Below are 12,475 nucleotides of genomic sequence, written 5' to 3'. Positions count from 1 at the left end.
TGTCCATGACCCTTTGTCTTCCTCTTCTCCAGGAAAGCAAGCCAGAGCAGTGCTTGGCAGGAAAGAGCCACAGTACTGGGGAGCAGCCGTCACAGCTTGGCATGGCCACCAGGTACAGTGCCAGTCATCTTGGGGGTGTTCCGGCTCTTTTCTGTGTCCAAGGTCAAGGCGCATGCCCAGCAGATGCTGATAGGGTTCACCAAATAGCCCAGGCCTTGACCCAGACGCACCTGGGTTGCAGACCCAGCTCCGTCATTTCTCAATGACCTGGAGCCGTTTACTTCAATTGAAGTGCCCGTTAATCACGTGCAAGCCTTTGCTCCCTTAGATGCAGAAATTCCCAAGTCAATGCGAGGCTTAAACGAGATAATGTATCTAGAGCGTTCCTCGTGGTCTTGGCATAAGATAGCTCTCCCTCTGCAGAAGGTAATCGTCGTAGTGGGAGTTCGTGCAGATGGATGACGGTGACGCACTAGCAGTGACATGAAAACACGTTTCCCTTCTGAAGGAACTTGCCTTTCTCTGTGGTTTAAATTCGTACCAGGACTTACTGCTTTTCTAAGTCTCAATAGAGATTCATGGGTTTTTTTAAACAATGTATTGGCATATGGTTAACTTACAGTGTTGTGTTAGTTTCAGGTGTACAACAAAGCGATTCAGTTATACATACATATGTATCCATTCTTTTTCAGATTCTTTTCCCATATAGGTTATTACAGAGTATTGAGTAGATTTCCCTGTGCTGTACAGTAGGTCCTTGATACTTATCTCTTTTATATGTAGTAATGTGTGTATGTTACTCCCAACCTCCTAACTTATCCCTCCCCAGCATCTCCCCTTTGATTACCATGAGCTTGGCTTCAAAAGCTTTGAGTCTGTATCTGTTTTGTAAAGAAGTTATTTTGTATCATTTTTAAATTAGCTTCCACCTATCAGTGATATCATATTTTTGTCGTTGTCCGACTTCACTTAGCATCGATAATCTCTAGGTCCATCCGTGTTGCTGCAATTGGCATGGTTTCATTCTTTTTTGTGGCTGAGTAATATTCCATTGTATATATGTACCACATCTTCTTTATCCATTCCTCCGTTGATGGATGTTTAGATGGCTTCCATGTCTTGGCTATTGTAAATAGTGCCAGAATGAACATTGGGGTGCATGTATCTTTTCAAATTATGATTTTCTCCAGATATGTGCCCAGGAGTGGGATTGCTGGATCATATGGCCATCTATATTTAGTTTTCTAAGGAACCTCCACACTGTTCCTCATAGTGATTGCACCAGTTTACATTCCCACCGACACTGTAGGAGGGTTGATAGGGATTCATATGGACTTGGCGTAGGAGCCATTAGATCTTGATGATAGTGATGCATATTTGTAGTGTCTTGCCTTCAGCGTATCCTACTTGAATAGGATTTGAGGATAACTCCTCTGAGGGCAACGCCATCACCCACTAGTTTGATGTTATTGCATCCTGACCCTGAGTGGTCCGAGTGGGTATAACACTTTTTCCACATGACCTGGCCTTTATGCTATTCCTGTGCCTAAGAAACCCCGGGCTGGGTTTCTTACTTAGCAGGCAGAAAAATGCCAGCGTAGTCACCAAAGGCAAGATTCTCATCTCCATCCTTTTTATACCTTGGTGGTCAAGCCAGTGCCTCAGAAGCAGGCATTTCTTTTTTTTTGCTTTTTAGGGCTGCACCTGCAGCATATGGAAGCTCCCAGGCTAGGGGTCGAATTGAAGCTGTAACTGCCGACCTACACCACAGCCACAGCACTGCAGGATCTGAGCTGCTGCTAAGACCTACACCACAGCTTACGGCAACCTGGATCCTTAACCCACTGAGTGAGGCAGGGGATCAAACCCGTGTCCTCATGGATACTAGTTGGGTTTGTTACCACTGAGTCCATGATGGGAACCCCAGAATAGGCATTTCTCTTTTTTTGGTCTTTTTTTAGGGCCGCAAACACAGCATATGGAAGTTCTCAGGCTAGGGGTCAAGTCGGAGCTGTAGCTGCCGGCCTCTGCCACAGCCACAGCCATGCAGGATCCGAGCTGTGTCTGCGACCTACAGCATAGCTCACGGCAACACCAGATCCTTGACTCACTGAGCGAGGCCAGGGATTGACCCGGAATCCTCATGACACTAGTCAGATTCACTTCCGCTGAGCCACGGCAGGAACTCCGGAGCAGACATTTCTTCAGTGTTGTTCTTTTACTGAACCGATGAGATTTGCCTGACATCTGGTTGATTTATAGGAGAGATGGGCTTAGAGTGTCGTCCTCGGACTCCTGGCCTTGGCTCTGTATCTTACACTATGGCGATTCTAAAAATCATTGTCGGAGATAGAGACCGTGTAGGAGTCAGGTGGGAAATAATCTGGTTTCTTTACTCTCTGTGGGGAAGAGTACGCAAGAGCTGATGGGCTCCGCCCTGCTGTGGGGCCAGCTCCTGGCTAGGTTGCTACCCTTTTTGTCCCCCTGGTGGCGCCCTGGCGCTGCTCCTGCCCACCTGCCCCCGTGCCCCGCCCCCTCGGGTATTTTCCCGGAAGGGAGCCCGGAGAAGAACTGTGATTCTTTTCCATTCTTCACCCTCCGCCTCTGGCTCACCCCAAGGCAGGTGAGCTTGGGGCTAAGGATGTGCCGTCCTGGGGGTGGCCAGCGTGAGAGCCTGTGGGTTTTCATTAAGAAGCTGTTGGAGGAATTCCTGTCGTGGCTCAGTGGTTAACGAATCCGACTAGGAACCGTGAGGTTGCGGGTTCGATCCCTGGCCCTGCTCAGCGGGTTAAGGATCCGGTGTTGCCGTGAGCTGTGGTGTAGGTCGCAGATGCGGCTTGGATCCTGTGTTGCTGTGGCTCTGGCGTAGGCCGGTGGCTGCAGCTCTGATTGGACCCCTAGCCTGGGAACCTCTGTATGCCGTGGGAGTGGCTCAAGAGAAGGCAAAAAGACAAAAAAAAAAAAAAAAAAAAAAAAAGAAGCTGTTGGAAGTGGTAGGCTGTTCACAGCAGACTGTGGAGTCAGGCAGATCTGGCTTGGAGTCCTGGCCTTGGGCAAACTCCTTTCTGTCTCTGAGCAGAGGAATAAGCCTGATGTCTGCGTCCAGAGCAGCCGGGAAAGGGGCTCAAGCAAAGATGCCACCTTTCTGGAGTTCCCGCTGTGGCACAGTGGGTTGAGAATCCGACTGGGTCATTGCAGAGGTGCGGATTTGATCCCTGGCCCGGTGCAGTGGGTTAAAGGATTCAGTGTTGCTGTAGCTGCAGCATATGTTGCAGCGGAGGCTTGGATTCAATCCCTGGCCGGGAACTTACATATGTTGCACGTACAGCCATTTAAAAAAAGAAGATGCTGCCTTTCTGTCATAGGCAGGTTTCTTTTTTTTTTTTTTTTGGCTTTTTAGGGCCCCACCAGCGGCATGTGGAGGTTCCTGGGCCAGGGGTCAAATCGGATCTGCAGCTGCCAACCTACACCACAGCCACAGCAGTGCTGGACACAAGCCACGTCTGTGACCTACGCCACAGCTCATGGCAATGCCAGATCCTTAACCCACTGAGCGAGGCCAGGGGGGTTCGTTAACCACTGAGTGACAACAGGAACGCCTCCTAAGCAGTTTAAACCAGCAGTTTGGCTGCGCTGGAAATGCCTGCTCTCCGGGGACTCTTCGAGAACCTCTCTGCTCTGCAGTAATTTCCAAACCTAAGAGGCGGCCCGAGCTGGGACCTGGTCACCCCTTTCTGTCATCTTTGGTGAATTCGTCAGCTCCTCGGTGCCCCCGCCTCCTCCTGTGAAGCGGGGACCAGACTGACACCCCCACCGAGGGTGCTGGCCCATCTGATCCTCGAGCACCTTTCCGAGGAAGGAGACCCAGAACCGAAACCCAACGGGGCCACACGGGCTGTGTCTGCGGCACCCGTGGGGACGGTCAGGAGGGTGGCTCTCTGGTGACCTGGAGCGCACAGGCTCATCCTAACCAAGCAGTGGCAGATGTTTGAAAGTTATGCGCTACGATGCGACCAAACGCAGGCCTGGGGAAGGCGGGCCGCACTCAGAGAGGTTTACAGCGGACAGAACCCCATAGCGGCTGGCACATGGTCTGCATTCTCCTTTCTCGGGGCCAGGAGGCGGCTCCTGGAGGCCACGGGGTGGTGAGGCCCGGGGCACTTGAGCAGCTCTTCTCAAGCTGCAACATTAGCTGGCAGTTTATCTGATGCATTTCCGATTTTCTTAGGATCTAATATGGTCCTATTCGGATATTGCCAAAAATGCTTTCTTCGGTTAAATAGAAATAGTTTAAGACTGTGGACCACTCTGAGTTCATCAGGCTACACCTCTTCATGAAACCTGGAAAATCGAGAATTGACTCTTTACACAGGATTTGAGATCCCCAACAGCCTCCATCTAAAGTCTTTGGAGCCACGTGCTTCTTTTTATTTTTGCTGGCGTCCTCGACTCTTGGTCTCCTAATGAGATGCAAGCAGTTGACTGCAAAAAAGTGTTGGCGTGCTTTCCTAATTGATAGATTCGTGATTGACAGAACAGTCCCTGAAGCCTCCTAATTGAGCAAACAGCCTGTCACCAGGCAAGTCATTAAAATACCATTGAAAACTGAACGCTGGCAAGTGCTATCTTAGAGGATCCCGGCGCCTCGACTGATCACAGACACTCAAGGGAGATGAGCCCTTTTGTCTTGTTCTGTTGCTTCTCGCAGATGCCGCAGAACCAATGACATTAAGGACCATTGCAAGAGTCGGGGGGTTGGTGGCAGGTCCGCTGATGACCGTGCACCTGCCCCAAGCCGGCCCCGGCAGACACCAGCCGAACAGCTCCCATCTCACTTTCTGCATCTGCCTTTTCCTCACTCTGCTCCTTCAGATGGTGGCTGCACCCACTTAGGGTTTTTGGTTTTTGTTTTAAAGCCGCAGATGGAAATAACAGCTCTTCCGCCCCGCTTCCGCGTCCCACCTCAGAGCACACATCAGTCTCTTGACCCTGAGTGCTTCAGATCACATTTGGGTCTCATTTCCCTCCAAACTGTTTGCATGGCGTGTTGATGTGTTCCACTTCCCTGGGGACCTGTAGCCTCTCCTCCTGGGTTCCCACCTGCTTGTCACGGCCATTGGCTCCAGGACCACGTCTGCCTGTCTGTGTGCAAACCTCTGGGTTGTTGGTTCAGAAGGACCAGCGTCAGTCATAGGATGGGCAGGCTTGGAAGTGGAAGGCACTTCGGTGTCATTTTCCAGACGAGCTGCTGAGGCCCAGAGAGGAACTCCGTGGTCGTGAGGCCTTTGCTGGGATGCACGCCTCCCAGTCCAGTTTGTCTGTCTGTCACCTGCCAGCATCCTGGATTCCTTGGTGGGCGGGATGCCACTTGCTCCCCTGCCTTTTCCCATCAGGGAATCAAGTCTGAAAGAAAAGTGAGCTGAGCAGGACAGCTGGAAGTTCCTGGGGCTTGAATCTGACCCAGCCCCCAGTTGCCGATTCATGCACGTGTAGCTCAGCCCTGCCATGGAGCCCCCAGGATTCTGGCCTATGCGCTCTGTCTCCATGGACAGTCACCTGTTACCATGGTGTCTTCACCAGGGCTGTGTCCCCATGATGGACAGGTCGGTGACTCCAGCCCAGACAGTCCAGCCCCTCTTGGGGTGTCCTCTGCTTTCCTAGGGTAGTCTTTGTCCTGCTGTGTTGAGTTTAGACAGAAAGCCCCGGGCAGCAGGGCCAGGCTGTTTGCTCAGTCCTCCATGCCTGGCAAGGTGCCCAGAAGCACTGGATGGAGTTCCCGTTGTGGCTCAGTGGGTTAAGAACCTGAATAGTATCCATAGGAATGCAGGTTTGATCCCTGGCCTCACTCAGTGGGTTGGGGATCCAGTGTTGCCACAAGCTTTGGTGTAGGTCGCAGATGCAGCTCTGATCTGGCATTACTGTGGCATGGTATAGGCTGGCTCCTGGCCTGGGAACCTCCATATGCCACGGGTGTGGCCCTCAAAAGACAAAAGGAAAAGAAGCAGCAGCTCTGGTTACTCGAGCTCCAGTTCACCAGCCTGCAGTCCAGGGGCGGCCTCTCATAGAAGCAGGTGCCCCGGGAGGGGCAGCTCATTCTAGACTTGGAAAGAGCCCAGTGGAAAGAACACAGAAGCAGGGTTCTGTGTAACAGGGTCCTCCTTCTCGTCAGCCCTTGTCTGGGGGAGGATTGGATTGTAGGAACTGCTTCTGGAATGAACACACAGGGTAAAAAAGCAATGGGTTGCATAGGAAATACCCACTTATTTTCTGGTGGACAGGAAGGGGAGGCAGGAGGTCTGGAGGGCCAGGTGAGCGCTCCCTGCAGTAAGAAGGTACCGATGGAGGAGGAGTTCCCGTCATGGCGCAGCGGGAACGAATCTAACTAGGAACCATGAGGCTGTGAGTTCGATCCCTGGCCTTGCTCAGTGGGTTGAGGATCCGGGGTTGCCGTGAGCTGTGGTGTAGGTCGCAGAGGAGGTTCGGACCTGACGTTGCTGTGGCTGTGGTGTGGGCCAAAGGCTACAGCTCCCTTTAGACCCCTAGCCTGGGAACCTCCATATGCCGCAGGTGCGGCCATAAAAAAGAAAAAAAGAAAAAGAAAGAAAGAAAAGAAGAGATTGATGGAGCCCATGTTTGTGTCAGACTTGCACAGAAGGGTGGGCTGAGCAGGAAGCTGGGCAGGAAGGTGCATGTCCCTGGGGCCGGGCTGTGCCTGCTCAGCGTTCTTGTTGAGCCTCGCAGTGGCTTACTGAGCACTTTGTGTAGCATTGAGGCATTTTCCCAAACAGAAATGTCCTGGGAAGGCAGATCTAGTTCTGCTGGGTTGGGGGCTATGCCAGAGCAGGGTTTGAACCCAGGGAACAGCTAACTGCTGATAGGCTTTGTGTGAGCTGTTCAGAGGAAATGAGCCCGCTTCCCACCCGCACGTCCCAGCCCCCTGCCACGGGGAGAAGCAGGGAGAGCCGGGAGCATTGGCTTCTGTGCCGGGAGTAGGGGTAGCCTGGCCGAGGACTGGGGAGTCTTCCCGGCTTCATTGGCACCTGTAAGTCCCAGAGTGTCCTTGTCCTTTGGAATTGTGCATTCGGAGAGGTATATACAGGGGACTGATGCGTCTGGACGGGGAGGAAATTTGGACGCCTGGTGCCTGGCCCACAGCCTGGGGTGGGCAGAGAGGAGAATGTGTGAGCATCCTTCCAGGCAGGATGGCGTCCCACCCCACCTAGCAGGAAGGGAGCCTCGTGGTTTAAAATAGAGTGATGATAGCTGGTAAAGAGGGATGTGAATGAGGCGGGGCCGCCCCGGCGGAATAATGCAGGAGGCGCATGGAGGGGGGCACACAGGAACTCATTGACGATATCACGGCACATGGAAAATGACCACCCAAGACAACACTCAGGAGAGACCCGGCTGACTGGTCATTGATTCCGGCGAATGCATTTTTAACGGCCGCCCAGATGCATTTCCTAACTGGCGATCACGTCACCGTGTGTTCCAGAATGAAGCACGAATCATCCTCCAGTGATGAGGAGCACGCAGCTGCCAAGCCGTCCGGCACAAGCCACCTCCCCCTGTTGTCCAGCGTCAGCTACAGGAAGACCCTGCGGCTCACGTCGGAGCAGCTGGTGAGTGCGTTCGGGGGGCACTGGCCCAGGCCCGGCCCCCGACTGGCGGGCCCAGGGTCCGGGTGTCCCTCCAGCTCTCTGGCTCCCACCCCTACGCCGGGCACCTTCTCTGTCCCAGAGCGCCCGCTGCCCTCTGCTTCCCGCAAATCCGCCTTGTAATGCCTCGCGTTTGCGCCCGACGTCAGCTCCTGCCTGGGCTGGCTTCTCAGAGTCGCTTCTCCTCTGTCACCCCCAAGGCTGTCCTGGAGCCTCCTGTTCTGAAAGTGTTGGAAGAAGGCGGCCCGAGGGGGCGACTCTGTCCTGAGGTGTAAGGGACTGATGACCAAATCTCGCAGGGCTGCTTCCGCCTTTAGAGAGGCGTCTGTTAAACCAGATGCATCTCCTGAACTGGGGCGTGGAGCACGTGTGGTGGGATTCAGAGGGTTTCAGGGAGCAGAGAGCCACCCGGGCCCTAGTGTCCCCTTCCGGGGGCCTGAGCCTGTGTCCCATGAGAGGAGAGGACAGTGAGCAAGTGATCCCACTCGGCTCATCTCCTAAGGGCGTGTGGGGACCAGGCTTGTCTGTGACGGTGTTTGAAGGGAAAAGCTAAGGGACGGCGGGACGCCCTGCAGCCCAGCAGTCCCCAGGCAGCGGCTGCATGGCAGGCGGCCCGACCGCCATGCCGGGGGCGACCAGGCCTCCGGCCACCACCTGGCTTGCACTCGAGGGCCCCAGCATGGAGTTTGAGAACCGCCAAGAGGGGATTCTGCTTCCTGAAGCTGGTGTCATTTCTTGGGGTCGGGAGCATACGCTTCTAGAAGTGAGGTACCACGTGACCGAGGCTGCTCTCCTCCAGTGTGTACTGGATTCGCACACCTGGCTCAGATTCGTGTCCCTGGTCATGGCCCTTCCTGCTTGGTCATGGCCTGGTATGTGCATCCCAGTCTGAAGGTGTGATTCCCTGTGAGGGGCCCCAGAGCCTGTCCTTTGCCCCCGTGGGACGTGGGCCTGTGAGGGGAGCAGTTGGTCAGGCTGCCCAGGTCCTGAAAGCACGTTTCTCATCTCGAGGGACAGGGCAAGGATTGTACAGTGACCTCGGATGATAATTAAAAAAAGAAATCCAGCAATTCCCACTGTGGCTCGGCCAAAACAAACCTGACTGTGTCCATGAGGATGCAGGTTCGATCCCTGGCCCCGCTCAGTGGGTTAAGGATCTGGCGTTACCATGAGCTGTGGTGTAGGTGGCAGACATGGCTCAGATCTAGTGTTGCTGTGGCTGTGGTGTAGGCCGGTGGCTACAGCTCCGATTCGACCCCTAGCCTGGGAACCTCCATATGCCGCAGGTGTGGCCCTAAAAAAAAAAAAAAAAATCCAGATCTGATTTCTGGGGGAACAGAAGCGAAGTGTCTCTCTCTCTGGGGCTTCCCCTCAAGCAGACACCGGGTTCCTGTGTTTCAGAAAAGCCTCAAGTTGAAGAACGGCCCCAACGACGTGGTATTCAGCGTCACCACGCAGTATCAGGGCACGTGTCGCTGCGAGGGCACCATCTACCTGTGGAACTGGGACGATAAGGTGATCATCTCCGACATTGACGGAACCATCACCAGGTGGGTGCAGCTGGGAGCCCGGCCTGGGCCAGCGGGTCACTTCCTCTCAGGCATCACGGGGCTCGTGCAGGTCAAGTTCCCGGGCGGCCAGGGCTGCTCGGGGAGTCGTAGCTCCCGGAGTCACACAGCTGTGGTGGGGGTCGGGGGCACGTCCCTCTGGCGCGGTGGCGCCCTGACTGTGCCACCCACGTGGGTGCCTCTGGCGCGCCCTTGGGCCGTGGCCCTTCTCTCAGCGAGGCGAGGACTCGATGGGCGATCAGACCAAGGTGCCCCTCGCGAACGCACAGCCCTCCACGCGCATCCTCGTGTGGTGGCTTCTGTTCCTTTCTGCCCAGAAAGCAAGTCGTGCATCTCATTTGCATCTTTTATGAGGCGTTGATAGTGCGTTGAATCAAATGGTCTTTTTTTTTTTTTTTTTTCCCTTTTGTGATGACCTTTTCGTTTTATTTTTCTCGTCTGTGTTTTTGTTCAGGTCGGACACTCTTGGCCACATTTTGCCCACCCTTGGGAAGGACTGGACCCACCAGGGCATAGCCAAGCTGTACCATAAAGTGAGCCAGTGAGTACTCTGCACGCGGAAACTTCCCTGCAGGGCTGACGTCCAAAGACGGTGCCCCTTGGCCGGGGAGGGTCGGCAGCGGTGGGGACGGGGGGTCCTGAGCGCCCCTCAAGTCCTGCCAACTCCAAATTTGAACTCAGTCCTAAAAGACACGCGAGAAAGCGATAGGGGCATTGAAGATGGATGGAGAAGGAAGAAGGCGGCAGCCTTGGTGTGGACGCATTCAGGTTCCTTTCACACCGAGGAAAGTCCGGAGAGCAAGTGGTGGTCTGACGTCAGCCAAGGGATTTATTTATTTGAGGTTACAAAGTACAGATTCCAAGCAGGTTTTGTGGGCTACCCAGCATCCCTCATCATGTCACCTGGTCGCGGGAGGGCTCTGCCGGGGACCCCAAACCTATGACAGCCTGCAGTGGGGCCGTGCCTGGGACACCAGGGTGGGAGGTCAGGTAGATCCAGAGGGGTTCTTGTGCCCGGACCCCGTGTCCCTTCACTTCATTCTTATAGGGACTCTGAGAAGTGGGCAGTAGCGTTTCCAAGCTTAGAGAGTTCATGGGTCCAGAGCCTCACAGCTTCTAACAGCAGCCCTCACGGAGGCCCCGGTCGGCCCAGCTCCGGGCCCATCCCTTCTCTGGTTCACCTGTGGGGTTCAGGGGCCGTTGGGGTTCCCCGCCGCCACACTGGCTTGTGCTTAGTCACACTTCGCCCATCTTTCTGTGGATCAGAGTCTCCCCCGTAAGTGAAACCTCTGCCCCCAGTGCCCTCTGGTCTCTAGTCAGAGTTGGGAGGTACCCTGGGCTGACGAGACTCCCAGCCTGGTGTGCTCACCTCTGGCCCATGGAGGGCATGACAGGGGGTGGTGACAGTGACGGTGACAGGGAAGAAGGAATGTGCCCTCAAGCTGCGGCGGGTGCTCTGAGCACAAATGAGAGAAGTACACTTTCCTGGTCCTTATCCAGCATTTATTGAGCGCCTCTTGTGTGCCTGGTCCTGTGACCGGAGCTTGGGGTGGTGATCAAGTGGGCACGGAATCTGGCCTCCTGGACCTCACGCTCCAAGGTGGGGGTGGGGGGGGGACCTGGGAGGACCTTCCACCCTGGTGGGGGTCAAGGCCTCGGACTTGTCAGGTGCCCAGCTCATCGCTTTGACCGTCCTTTTCTAGATTTCACCTTTGAGCAATGATAAAGCTGTGGCATAGGTGGCCGTTGCGGCTTGGGTCTGGCGTTGCTGTGGCTGTGGTGTAGGCCGGCAGTGGCTGCTCTGATTTGACCCATAACCTGGGAAGTTCCATATACTGAGGGGGCAGCCCTAAAAAAAAAAAATGAAAAAGAAAATAGAGTAGCTTGTCGAAGAATGCCTAACTGGCCTTTTGTTGGATGGATCGGTTCAGAACGGGTCAGGCCTGTGGGTGACCATCTGAGGGTTGCCGAGCACCTGCTGTGTTTTGTTGAGTTTTGTTGGGTTTGGTTGAGTGGAAGGAGCTTGACGCTTGCACCCTGAATGTGAGGTGATGTGTCCTCAGTGGCGCCCAGACGGGCCAGTGTTGCCTGGCTCTCTCTGCTTGGCCATGGCCTTCAGGGGCTCTGTACGGGACTGAGGGCAGGCTCCCAGGGGCTGGCTCTGCAGCCCAGCAGTTCCGGGCCCACTTCTGCAAGCTCCCAATTTCCTGCCGCTTCTCCCCAGACCCTTTTTGCGAGTATCCAGGCCGACAGGTCCCCACGCGGTGCTTCGTTTTCCCATCTCCCCGCCTTTGTGCGTGTGATGGTTTCTGCCAGGCCTGCCTTTGCCTCTGATTTTTGCCTCTTGAAGTTTTTCAGCCTCATTTCCAGCTCTGATACCACGGTCCTCACGAAACCTTTCCAGGCCAGCATCGGTTCCCCGGACGGCTCTTGTGGCCTCTTCCTCTGGGCTTCTGATACCCAAGGGCTCGGCCTGGCTCGATGGCCTTGGTGGCATCACTGAGTCCGGGCCCAGGCTGGACGAGACGTCGGCTTTTGTGGCGGACTGTTGATTAGAGCGAATGCAGGCGGCGTCCCACACGCCACCTCCCCTGTCTTAGGCAGCGGCAGCTGGAAGGAGTGTGCAGGGGCTGAGAACTGGTAACGGTGGTGAGGTCTGTTGGTGTCACATATGTGATTACCCGGAGACATATTTAGGGGAGCGTTTAGCAGAGTTCCCGTTGTGGCACAGCGGGATTGGTGGCGTCTTGAGAGCACTGGGACACAGGTTCGATTTCCAGCCCGGCACAGTGGGTTAAGGATCTGACGGTAGGTTATAGCTGTGGCTCAGATCTGATCCCTGGCCTGGGAACTCCATATGCTTTCGGGTGGCCAAAAAAGAGAAACAAACAAAAAAATAGAGAAGTATTTGGTATGATAGAGCACCAGGAAGAAGAGGCCGTTTGATGGAGGGTTTTCGGACAGACCACTCTTTCCTGACACTGCTTTCCTTGACTTTGGGTGCCCCTTAAATTTTGCGCATTGCAGTATTTTTCTTTTCTTGTTTTTTAGGGCCGCGCACAAGGCATGTGGAAGTTCCCAGACTAGTGGTTGAATCGGAGCTGCAGCTGCTGGCCTACGCCACAGCCACATCAACCACAGATCTGAGCCGCGTCTGCGACCAACACCAAGCTCATGGCAACGCCGGATCCTTCACCCACTGAGTGAGACCAGGGATCGAACCCACGTCCTCATGGATCCTAGTCGGGT

At 54.7% G+C, this 12,475-nt stretch overlaps 1 protein-coding gene across 18 annotated transcripts in view; it reads left to right on the top strand.

The window, feature by feature from the left end:
• The window catches only part of LPIN1 (lipin 1), a 133,508-nt gene that overhangs the window by 98,943 nt on the left and 22,090 nt on the right, over positions 1-12,475 (top strand). For 16 of the 18 annotated variants that reach the window (XM_021085564.2, XM_021085565.2, XM_085015355.1 and 13 more), the window contains 4 exon segments: positions 33-112; positions 7,496-7,622; positions 9,060-9,208; positions 9,681-9,767. In XM_021085564.2, coding sequence (XP_020941223.1) covers positions 33-112; positions 7,496-7,622; positions 9,060-9,208; positions 9,681-9,767 — 443 coding nt within the window. 18 annotated transcript variants of the gene reach the window in all.

Source organism: Sus scrofa, chromosome 3 (assembly GCF_054392235.1).
Source record: "Sus scrofa isolate SSC_HxYL_T2T_F1_AM1 chromosome 3, Sscrofa_HxYL_maternal_Yorkshire_Landrace_v2.0, whole genome shotgun sequence".
In the NCBI taxonomy this organism is placed as follows: domain Eukaryota; kingdom Metazoa; phylum Chordata; class Mammalia; order Artiodactyla; family Suidae; genus Sus; species Sus scrofa.
Note: the sequence above shows the minus strand (reverse complement) of the source record. Positions and strands in the feature narration are given on the sequence as shown.